At 40.9% G+C, this 19,553-nt stretch overlaps 1 protein-coding gene across 1 annotated transcript; it reads right to left on the reverse strand.

The window, feature by feature from the left end:
- Positions 1 to 6,618: 6,618 nt before the first annotated feature.
- On the reverse strand, positions 6,619 to 16,571 carry tmc2b (transmembrane channel-like 2b; the record flags this gene model as incomplete). The annotated part of the gene is made up of 20 exons (XM_079270761.1): positions 6,619 to 6,845; positions 7,031 to 7,160; positions 7,287 to 7,365; positions 8,217 to 8,342; positions 8,947 to 9,186; positions 9,431 to 9,498; positions 10,012 to 10,140; positions 10,372 to 10,530; positions 10,979 to 11,158; positions 11,279 to 11,473; positions 11,805 to 11,952; positions 12,043 to 12,185; positions 12,377 to 12,475; positions 12,581 to 12,687; positions 12,780 to 12,861; positions 12,948 to 13,038; positions 13,957 to 14,118; positions 15,659 to 16,049; positions 16,325 to 16,360; positions 16,526 to 16,571. 20 exons carry the CDS (start codon positions 16,569 to 16,571, stop codon positions 6,619 to 6,621), a joined length of 2,838 nt encoding a protein of 945 aa, XP_079126887.1.
- Between the last annotated feature and the right edge of the window lie 2,982 nt (positions 16,572 to 19,553).

Genomic DNA, 19,553 nt, shown 5'->3' on the forward strand with positions numbered 1-19,553 from the left:
ACTCTTATGTGTTCCTCTCAACTGGAGCACATCCTTGTGGCCATATTTGAGTCTAACAGGCAACGTTGTTTTTTTCAATGTCATTACATAACTATTGGACCAACATTGTTCTGGTCTTTCTTTTAGAGCACAATGCTGGAACTGTTCTCCAACAGGCTGGATGTCCTGCACAGCCACCAGGCCTCCAGTGAGTCTGAATGCATCAATTAATATGTATGTCTCCAAAATCACTGACCTTTGCATACAACACCTTTCCTAACACCCTGTGACACTGATCAGCGCTGCAGGAGCTGCAAATGGCCCGACAGGAAGTAGGGAAAGTTCAAGAAATGTTGACGGCATCGTCACAGAAGGAGCAGGAAGTCGTTGAGGAAGGGGAAAGCTCAGAGAACAAAGGACTTCCAGATCAACAACAGACTTTGGTGGGTTGGAATCAGTTACAATTGCAGTCTGCTGATCATATCTGAAGGGCATGATTTAAGATTATACTCGTATCAGCAAAGCATCCAACAAAACAAAACTTCTGAGACCCCTTCAGAGGAACAATATAAAGAAAATGGTCTCATTACAAAGACTGTCTGATATTATCCCATGAACGAGTTTTAGGGGTGGGTGTATCAAATGTCTGCATGACAAAATGTTTTTTTGTTATGTGGGTGTACTGACCCTTTAAGGTGGTTCTATCTGCAGGCCTGCAATGAGTCAGATCAGCCACTGGAGGGGGCTAAAGCCCGTCTGGAGGAGCTGAAAGAGAGTCTGTACCAGAGGGAGAGAGAGATCACTGAGCTGCTGGAGGCAGAGAAGAGCCCCATTCCTCCCATCCCTCAGCCGCCCTGCAGCGTGCTGCTTCCCACCGTCATACACAAGGTGCTGTTCAATATGTAGCCTATAAACCAACCGCTAACTACCTATGTATCACATTTCTTTAAAACATGGCATTCCCTGTTTGGCGAGCTGCAGGAGATACTTCATTCTGTCACCTTGATTTTATGACTTTGTTGTATTCATGCCACTTCGTTTTGTTGTCTAGGCTCATGCTATCTGCAGCGCAGTGGATGAGACCAGAGCTCTTTTGGACCTGATGATTGAGGAGAATCGGGTCGCTCTGGTCGAAGCCAGAGACAAACTAGATCGTCTGCAGATGACCGAAGAAGACAGTATTGACAGAGAGGCCACTGACCAAGATGGGTTAGGGATTATTAAAACAGTTTGACGATGTAAACAAAAAAAATGATTGATTAGAATAGCTACAGGTAGTGTCCATATAAAAGTGGCAGGTTAAATTGAGCCAATTTTCATCTTGTCTTCCTTTTATTGTCTGAAATATAATATTAATTTCGATGTTTTTCTTCCACTTCTCAGGTTTGATGAATATGAGTCAAGTGTGTCTTTACTACAAGAAACAGTGAGGGGGTACGAGGTCTCTCAGTTGGCTTTGGACTGTATTAAAACCGGAGAAAGTCCTGTAACAAATGGTAAATGAATACCTTCAATAAATATGTTGACTGCAGCCAATTGTAAATGAATAATTACATTTGGAATCATAATCATTCAAGAGTCTTTTTTATCATTAACTGTAATACTTGAATCTTCAAAAGCCGGTCACTTTCATGTACATCAGTCATGTACATCAGCATCTCTTATATCAGTGGTTTTAATGCCTGTTTTGCTCAGACTGCGACGCTGTCTCAGAACTGGAGGACATCTTGGGCCGAGGGACAATAGGAACCACAGAGGGAGTGAAGAGTGTTGGTCAGCAACTTCTCTTGCTGCAGGATCAGGTTGGTCTTTAAGTCACACAGGTTGAAATCTCAGGTCAGGTGAGGTCAGGCCTCAAAGATGGTGACCTCCCACCTGTCCTCTATATTACACTAGGAGCAGAGGAGGTGGGCCTTGTCTGTCTGTTTACGTGCCACTACAAAACACCAGTGGTGAATTTGATATATCACAACTTAAGATGTGACATAAGTTACATGGGCTGTTGAAGCATTATACATATTAAGTCTGCAGCTGTTATGTAATGGTATGAGTGCATTCAGATGTCATACACTGGATCCATTATTGTCTGTGAATTAACAACTTGATTACATTGTAGCAAATACTTTTCTTTAGTTTTGTATATTACACAAAGTTTACATAAATTCTCCAGTATCAGAGCTGTGTGTTGTCATGCTCTTCTTTAAAGCTAAAGCAAGTTAAAGACGAGAAAAGGAAAATGATTGAGAACTACACTTCAGAAAGGACAATGAGGAAGAAGTACTACAACATGGTGGAAGATATGAAAGGTACACGTTAGATATTCATGTGTGAAATTTGTTTCAGTTTCACTTTTTGACGTGATTTAATTTTCATGTCTTATTTTGTTTTGAGGTAAAATCAGAGTGTTTTGTCGGATTCGACCGGTGAACCGAACAGAGGTGGGTGGAACCACCGTTGTGGAGAAAATAGACGATTTCTCTGTCACCGTGGAATCACCTCGCGGGCCGAGGGAGTTTCAGTTTGACATGGTGTTCGGTGCTGAAGCCTCTCAGGAAGACCTGTTTCATGACACCAACAGGTGAGGGGGATTATGCTTCCTAATCACGGACTAATACACTATATTCACAAATGTACCATAACACATATAATGGGCCCCAAATGTGCATTTTTTGCTTCACAAGACATTCAAAAAGGAAGTTCTCCAATACTATATAGTTTTGTGCAAATCCACCCTGATGTAAACATTTATTTAAATCACATTGATAAAAAGACAAAGGGAGCCGTCTTAAAGTACAGATGTTTAGATGTTTAGATGTTTAAATACTGCTGCAGTTTAAGATGGGTTTTCCCCCACAGGCTGATCCAGTCAGCCATCGATGGTTACAACGTCTGTATCTTTACATATGGCCAGACGGGTTCAGGGAAGACCTTCACCATGGTGGGGGACAAGGAACAGAAGAACCCCGGGATTATGCCAAGATCTTTTAATGCCATATTTGATATAATACAGGAGAGCAGCAGCAAATTCGATTTCAAGGTAACAGTCACCAAAGTATTAGATCTTATCTGGGAAATGGAAATCTTAAGATTAATTGCATCAATTCCCTCAACTTGCTTCCTCCCTGGCCCTGTACTACTCCTTCCTCCACTTCTTCATCCTTTACCTCAGGTTTCGGCCTATATGCTGGAGCTGTACAGTGACAGGCTGCAGGACCTCTTCGTGAGCCCGGCTGGTGAGGCCCAGGCACAGCCCCAGTCCCATGGGCCACAGGCCAGGCGGGTGGAGATCAAGAGGAACAGAAAAGGGGTTGTGTTTGCCCAAGGAGCAGAGACAAAAGAGGCCTCCAGTGCCCAGGAGCTCTACGCTCTGTTCCAGCAGGCCTGCGCCAACAGACACATCTCTGCCACCAGTGAGTTCTCTATACCGTGCCATGCTAGTTCAAACAGGGCCCTGCTAAATGGTTTGGATTAATCGTGTTAGTTACAGTCAGTGTGACGGGGCGGCAGCTAGGTACATCATTCCTGGACTGGGCGGTGAGTGGCCGAGCAGCCAAACTGTGAATCAGCATCCTGTAGGAAGAGGAGACCCTTTGTTTTATAGATGCACTCAGGTCACCAGAGTCGTTACAGGATGCACCTACTGTTTTAGTCATAGGGAGCACTAAGAAAAGTTCAAAATGATTCACAACAATTACGAATACAGTCTTTACACACTTAAGATTCTTTCAGGCACTACGCGTGCATGCACTTTGCCGCCCCTCCATCTGCCACGTACATTACGTACCAGCAAGAACACACAAACGCCAATATTCAATTCACAAAACACAAATAGCAACACTAGTGTGCTCACAGTGTCAACAATATGCTGATCTATATAAATAACGTAGCCAACAGGTCTGCAGAATAACTCAAATAAACTGATTCCAATTATTTACAGTAGCGTAATGACAGCATCATGTACAGCTTTTCTCCAAATAATCCAATTTCAGCTCCTCAAACTAAATACTTTTCTTATCTCTAGCGTGATTGACACATCCGTCAGCTACTCGTTGTGCTTACAGAACTGGTAACCTAGTAACCTGCTACTGGTTACTCCGCGATTTTGCTCGTTGTCCCAATTGTAAGAAAGTAATTGCTATTTGCAGCCACAGTGTAACCCATTATTCAGAGCCTTTTATGATGTGTATGTTTCCCAAGAGATGAATTTGGAGAGTTCCCGCTCCCATCTCATTGTTTGCATCATGGTGGAGAGCAGGAGTCTGACCAATGGGAGTGTGAGCACCGGCAAGCTTAGCCTCGTGGACCTGGCAGGCAGTGAGAGAGCAGCCAAGACTGGTGCCAAGGACCACCAGCTAAAGGTTTGCTCATATGTTGTTTTGATTGCACCGTCCAGGGATTGTAAGGATAATCGATCAGAATCAGATGTTCCTCATGGTCTCTTTAAATTCTCCTATGCAGGAGGCTAACTCCATTAACAAGTCTCTGAGTGCCCTGGGTGATGTGATCTCAGCTTTGTCTGCTGAGCTGCCCCATGTGCCATACAGGAATAGCAAGCTGACACAGGTAATGAAATAAGAGCAGGATATTTTGGATTTTCACTGAAATCAAATGTAGTTGACCTCAGATACAAATCATAAAAACTGTATTAATGACCAAAAAGCTGCTTTTGTGTGGTCATGGACTGTAATGTGGACGTGCAGCTCAGACCTGTGCTTTTCATCCATCTCAGGTGATGCAGGACTCCCTGGGTGGAAATGCCAAAACCCTCATGATCGTGAATATCTCTCCTTCAGAATGCAACCTTGATGAGACGCTTACATCTCTAATGTAAGAGACAAAGAGCTTTATCTTTTTCAACACCTTAATGCGAACAAACTCCTAAATAAACCCTGAACTCCCTGAACCTTCCAGTTATGCAACAAGAGTGAAGGCCATAACCAACAATGCCCAGAGAAATGTGGAAAACAAAGAGATTGCCCAGCTGAAAGAGGTGCGTGTCACTGTGATGTGTTGCAAAAAATCAATATATATATATATGTAGAAATATATTTCTGTTTTGTTTTTCTGTTTCTGACAGGTGATCATAAAGCTGAGGTCAGGACAGACAGTGGAAGAGGACATTTGAAGTCTGTTGTGTACAATAGTGGATTAAAGTGTTTCACTGGGATTCTTTTTGACCATTTCTTTCGTGGTCTGTGTGTCATTTAAATGTTGAATGTAGTCACATTGAGGGATGGGTGATATAAAATAGGCTTGGTTTACTTGTGACCACAGTGGTGACTGAAAATTCGGGGGGGGGGGGGGGGATCTGGCAATTAATTGCTACTGTTTGTAAAACTTAGTGCTGTGAGTGCACTGTATACCTATAACTAATGGTGACTCAGATGAGTTATTTCAGTGAATTAATCAGAAACTGTAAAAGTGAGTGGGACAAAATAGGATTTTGAGATGTGAGCCCATCCCCAGAGGAAATTATGTCCTTGCTGCTACTACAAACATGGCAACAGCCTTTTATACTCAATGTATACGTGTCCACAACACAGCTACATGTAGGTTGGTATTTCGGTACTTGTAACATTGCAACTCTACTGGTAACTACCGGTATTGCTCATGTAATGTTCCTCACATAATCAGTGGTGTTTTTTATTTTATTTCAGGGAGGAATATGCTCTTCAGGAGTACACAGAAGTCAAGGCAGTCACCATCAAAATCTCACAGAAGAACTCAGAATACCGTCATATCACACTTTCTTTTTCCTGTCTTTAATTCTCTTTAATTATTTGCCACCACACAGCTTCAGATCCTCCAAACACATTTTGCAACAATCGTATTGTACCTGGTTATTTTGACGGCATCGTCGGCGTCACTCCATGAACATTTACTCCTGTCATTTCTCCAAAGCTGCACCTACTTTTCCAACTTCTTGTCAATGTTGTGTCTCTTTCTCTTTATATTTCTGTGACAATACTGACTTTCATTTATCTATGTTTTCCCATGGTGTACTATCTCAGATGTGTTCTACAGTTTAGTAAACAGCATGTTCTCTATTGTTGTCTGTCGTGTGTATCAAGATCACCTGTTTTTTCAATCGCACTTTGCCAGAAAAGAATTATTTTAATAGTTGTCATACAAAAATAGAAAGACATTTTACATAATATTTACATGGATTTTCCAAATGAAATCCATAAAACTGTTGACCCACTATGAACCAGTAAACATTACATGGATTGCAATGCAGTAAACATGATCATGTTTTTCTTTTTTACATTTTGTTGTAGTACTGCTATTAATACAGATATAACAGTCATGTCTTTGTCATTTCATTTCCACACAGTCCAAACTCATCTCCCTCCAATCTGAGAACATGAAGGGATTTGACTGTGGATGCTGTAGTGTGCTATTGCATTAATTATAGACGTATTCAATGGTTAATTATACTCGATTAAGTATTTGGCATGTTTGAAACACTAGTCATAAGCTTTTCATCGGAGGCAGAAAGTAACTGTTAATAAATGAATGTATTTTTCTCAGACAATCAGTTACACCTAAATGATTTTAAGCTATGATATTCTAGTGGCACCCTCCATATACATTATGACTGATTGCAGTTGTAGTGTTAACTAGGTTTTAGTCCACGAATCATGACTCATGTCGCCTTGGAGGCCCACCCCGACCTCTTCCTCTACCAGGCCCAGGATGGGGTCCCCTGGCATTCCCAGGAGGCCCTCTTCTTGGCCCCGGGGCATAGGTCACTGGAGCTCTGGGGTTTGGGGCAGCCAGTGACACGTCCTTTTGCAGATTTACCCCTTTTGCCGCTGCACCTGGCTTAATTTTGGGAGACTTGCTGCCCTTCGCGATTACAACATCTTAGAAGACAGATGGAGAGCAAAAAGAGTGGTGAGGACAGTCGGGTGCAGAGTGTCTGATAGCATGTGCAATAAAGGAATATGTGTGTGTGTGTGTGTGTGTGTGTGTGTGTGTGTGTGTGTGTGTGTGTGTGTGTGTGTGTGTGTGTGTGTGTGTGTGTGTGTGTGTGTGTGTGTGTGTGTACCAGGTGGGGCGGGCTCTTCCTTGATGGGAGGCGGTATTAGAGACTTATTTGGCAGCAGGTCCTCCAAGTCTTTCATCACTTCATTAGTGCTGTCCTTGTTGTTCCTGCGGTTCTTCTCTTCGTCTCGTGCCTAAAGTGTTAAACCAGACAGTCCTGTGTTTTATTAAATCTTGACCACGAAGTGAAATATTGAAAAATGTGCGAAACAAGGAAAGAAAACACAACTTGGGCATAACAAGATAATGCTCATACTCACCATTTTCATCTTCCTTTTAAGGTCCATGTTTGCTTGTTGGTATCCCTTTGACACGGCATTCAGGTAGTAGAGGGCCAACCTGTTGTGTATAAGCAGTCTTTAAAGACTACAACAGCTGAGACCACAGTCAGGCTTCAAACACAGGTCAGTAGATACTGAGGTCACGCCCTACAAGTTATATGACTTTACTTTCTACAGTTACACACACTGATTCTTGCATTTTTAGACAATATGTATATAATTGACTATTTTAGGTCCAAAATGTAAATATAAAGTTGAAGACATTGTGTAGGATTTAAAAATGTTTGACTCTGACTTATATACAGAATTATAAATATTTCTTTCTTAAAAAAATACACAAAATGTGTAAAAATCTAAATACTAAGAAAACTGTACAGATGTACTTGTGTCGTCAACTTTTCAACATTTTGAAAGCAGAAGTTCAGAACATACTTTATAATGCCCATACACTCATTTTTAAAAGTGGTTGGCTCACTGGCATCAGTTGTCTGCCGAAACTGAAAATATGCCATTTTTAGTCACATTATATTTTGAGTAATTAAGATACTAGTTATATGTCAGCTTAATAATAAAAGTGAGACATCAAAGAATAAAAGCTTTATTGCAGTAACCAATCAAAATTCTTCTGTGGTTTCTGTTTTATCTGATACTATACAGAATTTGGATCTTAAGAGTTATCAGTTAACATGTACACCCTCAACTCCACGTATACAAAATAACAGTAGTACAACTGTTGTCATGCCATCCCTAAAAAATGAATCCAGCAAGTCCCTGGTTGCTTGTTCATTCATTCTCTCCTTTTCAGATTTGAGTTTTCTGGACATTTGTGCTGATTCCCATCACAGATACATCAGCCTTTTTGTCAGATACAGCACAGTGTTTTTCAGTTGATATTTGAATAATACTTACAACATGAGGAGGACAGCAGGCATGATGAGTCCAGGGTTTGTGGCATATGAAAAAATGTTCGATAGGAAGGACGGTAGATCCTGTTCTATAGTCTCCATGACCACATCGTACATCCTCGCCTGGCCACTGGGGGAAAAACGTTGGATCAAACTCAACAATGTTTGTTGTGTATGAACAAAAAGTGACCACCACATTGCAGATGTGAGACAGTTTTAGCATGTTCAGGCACAAATGTACTTGAGTGCCTCTCAAGTGTGCAAGGCTGGTCAAAGGGGGTTTAATCAAAGTAGAGAAGCAATGGTAAAATAAAACATTTAAAAATCATTCCTTTTGTTTCATGCCCCAAAATGGTTGAAGTTGTTGTGTTGTTAACTTGATAAAAAAAGCTAAAAACTAATTTCACTACTTGAATCACGATACGCAGATATTAATATGCCAGCAAGCTACTGCAAAATGTATTTAAACTACTAGTTTAATTAGATCTAGTTCAATACTCCCCAACCCTGAGAACGAGCAACTGACAGACTGACACATTAAAATAGGCTTCTAAAAACAAACAGTGCATTTGGATAAATAAACTCCACAGGTTTTAAATCGTTTCAGATAGATACACTATGTTCATTACATCACCTGGAGAATAACTCATTATGAACAATCTAACTTTGTAAATTTAAATCATTTCACTACATTGTATACCACATCAGTCCTACTGTCTCCATCTCTTACTGACCTGAATGGTCCGCAGTCAAACGACGGGGACAAGGTCATGATGGCGTAGACAACCGGCAGCAGGCTGAGGAACAGCACAAGCAGCAACAGGCCCATGTAGAAGTTGTTGGACCGCGAGGCCTTGAAAACTCGCTCATGAGGAACATTACAGCACATCACTGCCCAGCACTGGTAGTACATCGAGGACAGGAGACGCAAAATGTTCAGACCCACCAGACCTGGAGCGTAAAATGCTCCCATCCTGAGGAAAAATAGCAGAAACATTGTCTAAAAAACACTGAATTATCAGCCAGCTTTTAACGAATCATTTATAAAGAAGTCAACTAAGTATTCAAATTCATGATTTAATGTCATTAATTTGAGTTCCTCTGCAACCGTTAACAGTCAAACAAATAATACAAATTATATGTCGAGATAGCCACTCCACACTCGTTTTTTTGTTAATTATTAGCACATTTGTGACAGAAGCATAAGAAGTAATTCACCATATCATTCCTTGATTGAAGACAAGCCCAAGCACATTTCCACTGATGTCAAACTCCCCATATGAAGGCTGGAATCAACACAACAATATGATTATCATCCTCAAATTAATTAATAAGAACCAGCTTGATCACTTTGCATTTGCTCTCTCTCTCTCTCTCTCTCTCTCTCTCTCTCTCTCTCTCTCTCTCTCTCTCTCTTTACCTCTCTCTCTCTTTCCCTCTCTCTCTCTCTCTGTAATTAAGTTCTCATTGCAGTGTCTTGTGTCACTGGATGTTAGCGATCAGCTGTCCTGCCAGATGTCATTGTATGGCATCAGGTTGACATTGATCCAATTTGAACTTTGCTGTACTCAAACAGTGTTCAATAATAACTGAAAGACATGGTAGCTATACAATGTCGACATAAACGGATACACATGCTGTAACTCAATCTTTACAGCACAGAAAATAGAATGGGCAATGTTTTGTTGGTACAAATAAAATGTTGTTGATTCTTTACTTCAAACAAAACAAATATAACAGACATAATGTACACAGAGACACCGTGACCCACTAACACACACTACGAGTAGCCTACTCACAAATCCGGCCTCCAGGTCCCAGCACCAGCAGTAGTTAAGAAAGCGGACAATGAAGGCTCGTAGGAAGTCACCCACCAGGATGGTCAAATAGCTCACCTGAATGTCCGACACGACCAGCTTCACAAATCCCTACACATCATCAGAAACCAACGAGACAAGAAGCAAAATAAATAAGAACAAAGACAAACCTACCAATGAATTCAAATGATTGGTCTCTTCTGTTTGATTAATCGGAGGGTGAAGCAAAGGAATGATGCTGCAAACTGAGTAAATATAATCGGTGTCTACTGCAGCTACTTCTGTTTATATGCCCAGAATTTCTCATTCACCATTGGAAAACAGTATAATGCCACTACTGACTATTCCCACGGCATTCTCCCAGCAGGGTCCTCTGATGACGTCAGCTGGGGACACATTTGGAGGTGGCACATCTGTCGTGTTGAAGTGGGAGCTGTAGTTGGCGTAGTACTGTTCCAAAGCCCATATAGTGGCATTCCTGATGGACTTCTCGGTCTCCAGCTAAAGAATAGAAAATACGTCAAAGCATATGCAACGCGACTCAATCTTTATTTACGTACCACAATTCACACCCACAGGGATATACACAGGAGTAGTCGCCCATATCAGGAAATACTATTCACTTTCCGGTTGAGAGTTGGATGAGAAGCTCTCAGCAAATTTGCTATTATGTCAAACTTTTGCTTTAAAGGTATCTGCTGTCACAACATCTGTAGCTGAACTGAGGGTTAGTACAGTATTTTAAAAGTGAGTCATTCTTATCTTAAATCGTTAAGTATCAAGGACAATTTATTCTATAACATATCCGACACCAGATCAAACGCAGCAAAGGCCTTACACGCAGCGAAGGTTTCTTACCAATACAGGAGGCAGCCCAAATTAAGCCCAAATATCTACAAACACACCAGCCCAGCAACAGGAAGAAACACAACATACATATTCGTCGTACCTTTTCATTGACCTCATCAAACAGGGCGAAGAGGAAGGTGTAAAGGTTTCCCAGAAAGAGGGCAAAGATTCGTCCTAGCTGCCACTTGAGGGCAATACGAGGGTGATAATCTTCCAATTCTGCGATGGTTTCAAACAGAGGAGGACACACCAGCCCCAGCAGAGACATCACAAACTCCACCTGATACATTGGACAAGAGAGGGGGGGGTTACTGATCTCATTTTCACTCCCATTTTCAAGCCGCAACTCTCCAAAATCTCCTTATGTTTTCTAAAAATACCACGTTTAATGTCCACCTGCCTCGTTTTTTTCAAGCCACGAGAGTTTGTCTTGCTCCATCTTAGCAAAGTCTTGCGAACGTTTCACTACAAAGTAGATGAGGTATCCGCTGCCTCCAAGAGTGCATGTGATCAGGAAGTTTGCCATAACCCTGAGGAAGCGTCGGAGATGGATGTTTTCATCTTTCTGGTTCTCCTGCTCATCCACGATGGATTCCTACAGCAGGGCAAAATAAATCGGTATTAGGGAACAAAGTTGTGATTACTTGAGATTTTAAACTTCTTTCCATTTGCAAATTCAGCAGTTTTCACATATAAATTTAAATAAAATGAAATATATATATATATATATATATATATATATATATACATTACATCCTGGTCTGCTAAAGCTACTGCTGGTGATGCATTTGGTATCGCAGGTTCTTTCATGATGGAATTTTCTATGTATGATTGTTAAATTCTTGTGCATCAAAGGAAATGTTTGCTTTTATTACACTGCTTATCCTCCAATACAAATACACACACAAACACACACACCTGCTAACCTTGAAGCTGGTGGTAATGGAGGCGTACTTATTGTCTGCAGTCTCTGGGTTTCCTATTAGGTAGTCCCAGCTGGTGAACATCTTCCAGCTGAAGGTGAATTCTCCCTCATCCGCCCCGTCACCGCCTTCATTTGAGTTACGAGCCATTCTGAGAAGACAAAAAGACCACATTAAAAATACACAAACATCCCTGTTGTTATGTATACATACATCTGATCGTTTGTGTGTCTTGCCTTACGTTCTTATGACAACCATCAGGCTGTACCCAAAGATGCCAACTCCCACCAGCAGATATGACAGAGGGAGTCTGAACTTCAGCACCCCGATCATTCGATCGCTGTTGTAGTAGCCGTAGAACAAAAAGGAGTACTGGCAGAATCCCTGTTTATAAGGTATTCAAAGATGCAAACTTACAGACATGAATTACAACTACGCAAACAGGTGCTCAGAGCAACTTTCCCATGTTTTTAACAAGACTAAGAAAAGGTTAAAACATGGCAATCTTGATGAACTACAAGACGAGTCTACAGCCATGCTATGAATAAACTGATGAATATAGCTTAGATCCTTACTCCAAAGTCAGTGAGCACAGAGAAGTCCATGGCTGTGTCCTGCTCCTCTCGAGGCACAGTTTTCCGGGGAATGGAGCCATATGGAAGACCCATAAGAATCTAAACAGAGGAGAGGGATGGAAGTGAGAAAGGAGAGCTAAATAACATGTACAATGCCCTAATGTACCCAATGTGCACACTATGCTAACATGAGAAAGGCTGTACCTCAGGCAGAACCACCAGGCCAAACATGAACCCAAACAGGACCATATTCAGACCGTACATCCACCTCAGGAAAATAAAGTAGGACGCCACAGATGATCCGAAGTGACCTATAATTAAGAGAACAGAAATCGGGTGGTATTAGAAACAGTGAGGTCGTAGCTCAGTGTTTATTTTCCAATGATGTCATAGCGGTACCAACTTTCTACGTCCTTTATCTTCCTCTCCCAGGGTACACAGGCTGTTTTGAAGTTCTCAAAGTCACGTTTGAACTTGATTCGTTTCTGAAAAAAAAAAAAAAAGTTTGAAATCTCCCCAATATCATCCTCATTCTAAAGTTGTATTAAGTGTTGCAAAATGAGCCGATTACTTTGGCCATCATGACTTTGAATGCATACAGCTTCCTTCCTTTTCCTTTCCCAAGAGCTCCTTCAAATTCTTCAACAAACCCCTGCGCCTCCCTGTTTCACCATTCAGAGGAAACATCCACCAATGAGATAAAGTGTGCAACACACAGATGAAAAACACAATCTACCTAACCAATGACTTAATTAGTCAGTGGCAACAGGATCAACAGGAAAAACGACAGGTTTGGGATGATTTACTGATTGATGGTGATTATAAGGTAAGAGCATCGGAAGGAAGACTTCCAAGCAGCAGGTCAGTGGCCACAACATGCATTAAACAGTGTCAAGCTCGCAAAAAGGTTAAGGCAGTTCACCTATCGGGTTGCTTACACTGATCTGTACATAAAGAAACATACACACCGAGTACACACACATTATTCGCCCTTGCAAGGCAGCTGGTAATGTCTTCTCATACTGAGAGGAAGATGTGTAACAGGCTAAACTACAGCCAACTGTGTGGGTGCTGGTGTTGTTTAGTTTATCTGAGATTTACGACTGTATTCATGGGTCTTCTGTGCATCTCAGAGGAGGGAGAAGTTACATAATTGAATACATTTGTGAATGTTGATGAACAAAGTCTTGGATCTAATAATTTCCAGAGTTTCCGGGCTGTGTTTCGCGATGAGTGCTTTTTCAGAATTAAATTTATCTCAGAGTGTCACGATGTCGGAGCTCAGTTCTGCAAATGTCCAGTTTCCCGAAAGCATGTTGGCTTTGATTTGCAATATGACATCACTGACACAGAGAAGTTCAAAACCACTAGCGATGAACATGTTTTAATAATGAATGATCAACATCACATGTATATGACATGAGTGATGGCAGTCATTTAGGAAGGTGGTCCTAAGAAATAGTCAATGACCAAAATAACAAATGACTAACAAACAAAAAAAGATGAAGAACAAAATGCAGTCACCAAAATGTGCAGTAATCACACATAAACAAGCAGAGGATGTGAGTTTTAGTTTTTACTTGAGCAGCACAAGTCTCCTCTTCATGCGCCAAGGTTTGTTCCTTAACGTAGCGATCAGTTTCTTCTTCTCCTCTACCTGTTCCTTCAGGGCTGCGATCTCTCCCTCCGACAGCGATTCTTCATCAGAATCAGAGGAGGAGGAGGAGGAGGAGGAGGAAGAGCTGATGAAGGGAAAGAGCTGTCACATGCCATGGCTTTGACAAGGCACCAGTCACAATAAATGTTTTATTGCGTTGTTTTTGTGTATCTTGTTTTTCGAAATTACTTTTGGGGCGCCAATATTTTGTGCTACAGTTTGACATTAACATTCAGTTTTGTATCATTGACATCTGTGATATCACATTTGTAAGAACATATTGAGCTCTGTGAGATAAGACAATAATCTACCTTAATTATTCTAGATTTTTTTCATGAAGCTTAATAAATTGAACCTTGGATGAACCTCTTTTCATTTGAAAAATATGTGTTTATGACCAAATACCTGCAAAATGAATGACATTCCCATCAGCCTCAGATGTGTTTACTGCTGGTTAGCAAATGTCAGCATGTTATCGCGTTACCATAAGGTTGCAAACATAGTTAAACATTATGCTTTCAGCATGTTGGCATGCTGATGTTAGTATTTAGCTCAAAGTTCTGTACAATGCAATTAAGGAGTACAGTAAGTCTCAAGGTCCGACCACATCTGAAGGGAAGAATGTGTCGAAGGCCAGGTGAAAAAGCCTAAATACGTGGATATTGCACTTTTTCAGGCTGGAAGACATTTCATTTTGCTTAATGAAGCGGGTGTGAATGTTGGATGGTCAGTTTTAGAAAAATATAGTGAGGGCCAGACACCGCCCATATAATACATTTGTCTTTATGGCAGCATGTGTTGCTCTTTTGTGATTTTCAAATAGAATACACAGTGGCTTTAAAGTCAATGTTCAATGACATGACAATTTGTAAGTAATTTAGAGTGCAATAACACCACCATTCTTGCTTTTTTGTGTGTCATTTTACACCATGTAGTCTAAACTTACTGCGATCTAAACGCATACGCCGAAATATGCCAACTAAGTAACGTAGTATAACTTTTTTGTAAAGTTCTACACAAATTAAGCTATTGCATTCAATTATTTTAAAGAGCAGGTATAAGAGTCAATTCATCAGCTTTTTTACTCGATAGTCAGAGCTGGAAGTTAGCGATATTTAATATGCAGCCAACTCCCAAACACCCAATGAAACAGTAGGCGGATCTGGTGTCTCGGGATGTTTTGTCCTCTTGCCTTTATTTTAAGGCAGCAGTAGCCTAAATAATGGATGAACAAATGAGATCACGCCATCCATCACAGCAGCCAAAAATCTGCAACACGTAAACTTCATCATGCTGCACATTTGGTTGGTGATGGACATACCAGCCATTATTGTTTGTCAGTACGTGAACAGCATCTGACTGCTGATATGTTCAACTTTATACTACTACTATAACCTGTCAAATCAACCAGATAAACTCTAAATCCCATATATTCAGGCAAACAAGAGTATTCTATGTTGTAATAATATTGCAGTAATAACACTGTTAATGTTTCATCTCCCTGAACATATATCTTCATATCATCAGAGTCTGCCAGAGGTCTGCAAGAGACTGAATGAAGAAAGCCCATACAGGTGTGTGGAGCGTGCAGGTAGGCGAGAGTCAGCTCTCAGAGAATACTGCACCTGCTCAACTTCACATTCTTCTTTTTCTTGTCATTATCACCACCCATATTCTTCCCTTGTTTCCCTTTAACATTTCCCATCTTCTCTTTGTTCTGCTCCTCTTTCTCCTTTTTGGACACGGCCGTCCCTCGCTTTTTACGTTTCTCTCTGTCTTCTTCGCTCTCCTCCTCGCTTTCTTCTTTAGCTTTCTTCCTGGAGGCTTGTGAACGTTTTCTTTTCACACTCCGGTTGTCTTCCTCATCCTCTTCATCGCTTTCCTGGGGCTTGGCCTTCTTCTTTCGTACTCTTTTCCTTGGTGCCTCATCCTCCTCATCCTCCTCATGATCGCTGACTGGTTTGGATTTACGTTGTGGTTTGGCTCTTCTGTTTTTAGCCCTCCGCCTTGCCTCATCTGAAACAAACATTTACATTTCAGATAAGTAGCTGAACGCTTGTTCAAAGTACAATAATAAAGTATCCTCTGAAATGATTCCAGTCAGTTTCTATGAAAGAGGAAACTTGGTCAAAAGTTGTAAATATTCTTGAAGAACAGAGACGGAAGAGGTAAAAACGAGCAGTAATTTACACTTGTTTGGCATCACATCACCACATTGTGGCAAATATTAAAGACATACTCATACCTTGTTCAATTGAACTGCTTCTCTGATGAAAAGCAAATAAACTCACCTTCACTGTCTGATGCAACATCAATTTCCATCCCAACTGTGAACACAAATTTAGGGGATTCATCTCAACAAAAAGGATATTTACCACTAAACAATTGAATTTTACTTCAATATAATAAAAGTGAATATTAAAAGCTAAAAGTTGTTAGAAACAATTAAAGACAGCTCTTATTTAGTAAAATAGAGTAAAAAAAATTCTTACCATCTTCAACCTTAATTGCAGCATCGTTTTTCCTCTTTGGAGGCATTTTGCTGCGTCTCCAGAACTTATTTCCTGCAGTCAGTCCTCTGCTCCCTTCAGACTATGTCTCATCTCCATCCATGTGTCACTCGGTGCAATGGGCTGTTACACTTGTGAAGGTACTGTGTCAGAAAGCCAGGATACACCCCCTCTCACACACACACACACACACACACACACACACTCATGCAGGAACAGGTGCTCCCCTGTTTAGGCTGTTCAAAGACTGGGCTCCTTGACGACCGTCAATGACAACACAGTTCAGAAGATAATCAGGATGCTGGGAGAACACAGGGTCAGACAATGGACTTGTCTATCAAAATACTAATTGTTTTTCACTGGAGCAATAGGAGCTTGGATACAGACAGTCCACCTGCTTTAATCCTCAAGTTTATTCAAACTGGATGGTGGCTAATAACTTGTATCGTTGTCATATAATGGGTGTGATTAGATGAGGAACCAATGCACCAAAAACTGATGGTTGGACAAGTGCCATCACTCACTTGTGAGCCAGGAAGGAGACACCAGAGCAAATGTTGACATAAAGGTCAAGCCCTCATTGAAGTTAGATGAAAGCTTAAGTAATCCTGAGTGAAAAGTGAAACAAGTCACTCTATTTAAATACTGTACAGTCTTCTGCGGAAGCACACTGCAAACTGAACACACAGGAGTACCTCCAGTGATTCTCTAACTTCACTAACAGTGTTTTATGAAAGGGACAGGTCTGTCAGTTTTACAAGCTGTTTATTAAAGGATAGGTTCACATGTGTTCAAGTCCACCTTAAAAACAATACTCACAAGCCCATATGTACATTAAAAGACCTCATCGTGTTCCACGGTAGATCAACATGGAAACACTTTCTACAAAAAGACTGATTGTGTCTTTGGAAAATACGTGCTTGATTTGACCAACTCAGACTGCTGAAGCCTCATTCATATTAGCCATGTTCCATTCTGCCATTGGTTTAGGGCAGACTAAAAATGTCACCTATATCCTTTTATTGAGAGCTAGAAATGAGGACTGAGGGATGAACAATGTTGCCTCTGCTCCTATTATGTGTTTCAACCTGTATAGTTATGGTCAAATGCTTGAATAATACAGGAGGAAACAGGAGATGCCTGGCTGCTATGCTGCTAACAAAGAGAGCAACACACTTCCGTAAGTTATAGTCATGATTGTTTACTTACCTGAAAGACAAGCTAAGCCCTCTGGCTTGCAACTTTTCATGTCCTCCTCATCCAGCTCCTCCTCTCACTCCTCCCCTTGTTGTCCCCTCCCCTCCTGCAACCATTCAATATTCCTCTTCATCCTTTCTTCTCACTATACTGGATTGCGGCTTACAGAATCTTTTAATGCATTTATTTTTTCAGATCCATGAAATAGTTTGTCGAACTTTCCACAAGTTCACACTCTGTGACAACCGTTGCTCCCCAAAGCAAACCTGTACAATGTCCCAGCAGTCAAATCAGTGCTTGAAGTGCCGCAATGTCTCGATCCTCCCTTCACCGTTAGGGAATAAGAGATGCCCATCGTGATACAGCGGACATTGAGACATCCGGTAATGTGTAACCCGTCATGGCTCAGTTTTCTGCTACACTGTACCAGCATGCAGGGGGACTGGGATGGAGCCAAAACACAACTCCAGTGACAGGGTGACACAGCGGGCATCAGGGGGTTGGTATTACCTGGATAAATAAGAGTGAGGCTCATTATGACAGCGTCTGCAGCATACAGATAAGATGGAGGCTTTGCTCAGTCTTCCTCAGTCTTTATTAAATAATGTGATTGACATTTCTTGGCCAACGATGAAAGAATAAAGCATGGAGGCTTACTCTGTCTCCGAGTTCTCAAATAGCTGCAGAGATTAATACTTAATGCATTTGTCATGAATTGATCATGAGCATCAATGGAAGTGGATTTGATTGGCACTGAAATTCAACGTCAGTGGAACTATGAGCTTGTTGACTTGTTGTCTTAAATGATTTAGACAACAACACTTATTCCTCAATAACAACTCTTACATTACTCATCTTCAATTTCAATTGAACAAGACTTTGAATGACCATCAATATGTAGGATTTCAGGTTCATAAAGTTTCACGAATGAGACAACACCATTACTTTTACGTGTGACTGACAGGTCAGCTAAATGACAGGTTGATTGACACGAGTGCAGATCAGAATCAGCTACTGGGACACTGGATATGACCATGCGGTTATCAGATGATACGAATCATGATACATGATGACGGTCTGGAGATCACAGTGAATGGATTCACACTGACAGCTCAAATCTGAATGCTTGGCAAAGATTGAATTAGTTTAATTTATGTCCGAAAAAAGAATGATCTGACACTCTTTATTTGTGTTTTCCAAGTTCAGAGCAGTGTATGATATCATCATGTAACGGCTGTAAAGTTGAGGGTACAAGTCCAGCCAGCGATGACTAAGGGGTCCGTTTAAGCCTTGCGAGGTTAAATGACCTCCATGTCTCATGAATTGTGTAATGCTTTGGCCCAGTCACAGGTCCAGGGACACTCGTGCTCAGTGTCTTAGTTTGAGTGGAAGAAGAGAAAAATATGTCAGTGCGATTTTAAATGATCGGAATTTTGAATAGAACTTGTTAGGAAACTGAAAGATCAGTAGGATTAAAGTAAAGATGGTTATTGCATGTGTTGTTATCGTCTATCATAAAATGTGTGTAGAATGAATCAAAAATGAATTGATACAATTTAGAAAAACAACACCTCCATGTCTAGCCCTGATATCTCAACCATGTCATGAAAATAATTGCCTGGAAGTGATGAGTTGCTGTGATATCAGAGATTAGGCCAAGCAGAGCTAATCTGTAAACCACAATCTGCACACCTGGCAATAGCCAATGTAGCATAAAGACACGCTAACAGTTTTCCTATTTAATGCTGCATGTAAGTAAAATTGTCAGTTTCTTCAAATTTAAAATTAATTTACAATTTAAGGCAGATTTTAT

This window comes from Melanostigma gelatinosum (genome assembly GCF_949748355.1).
Source record: "Melanostigma gelatinosum genome assembly, chromosome: 6".
NCBI lineage: Eukaryota > Metazoa > Chordata > Actinopteri > Perciformes > Zoarcidae > Melanostigma > Melanostigma gelatinosum.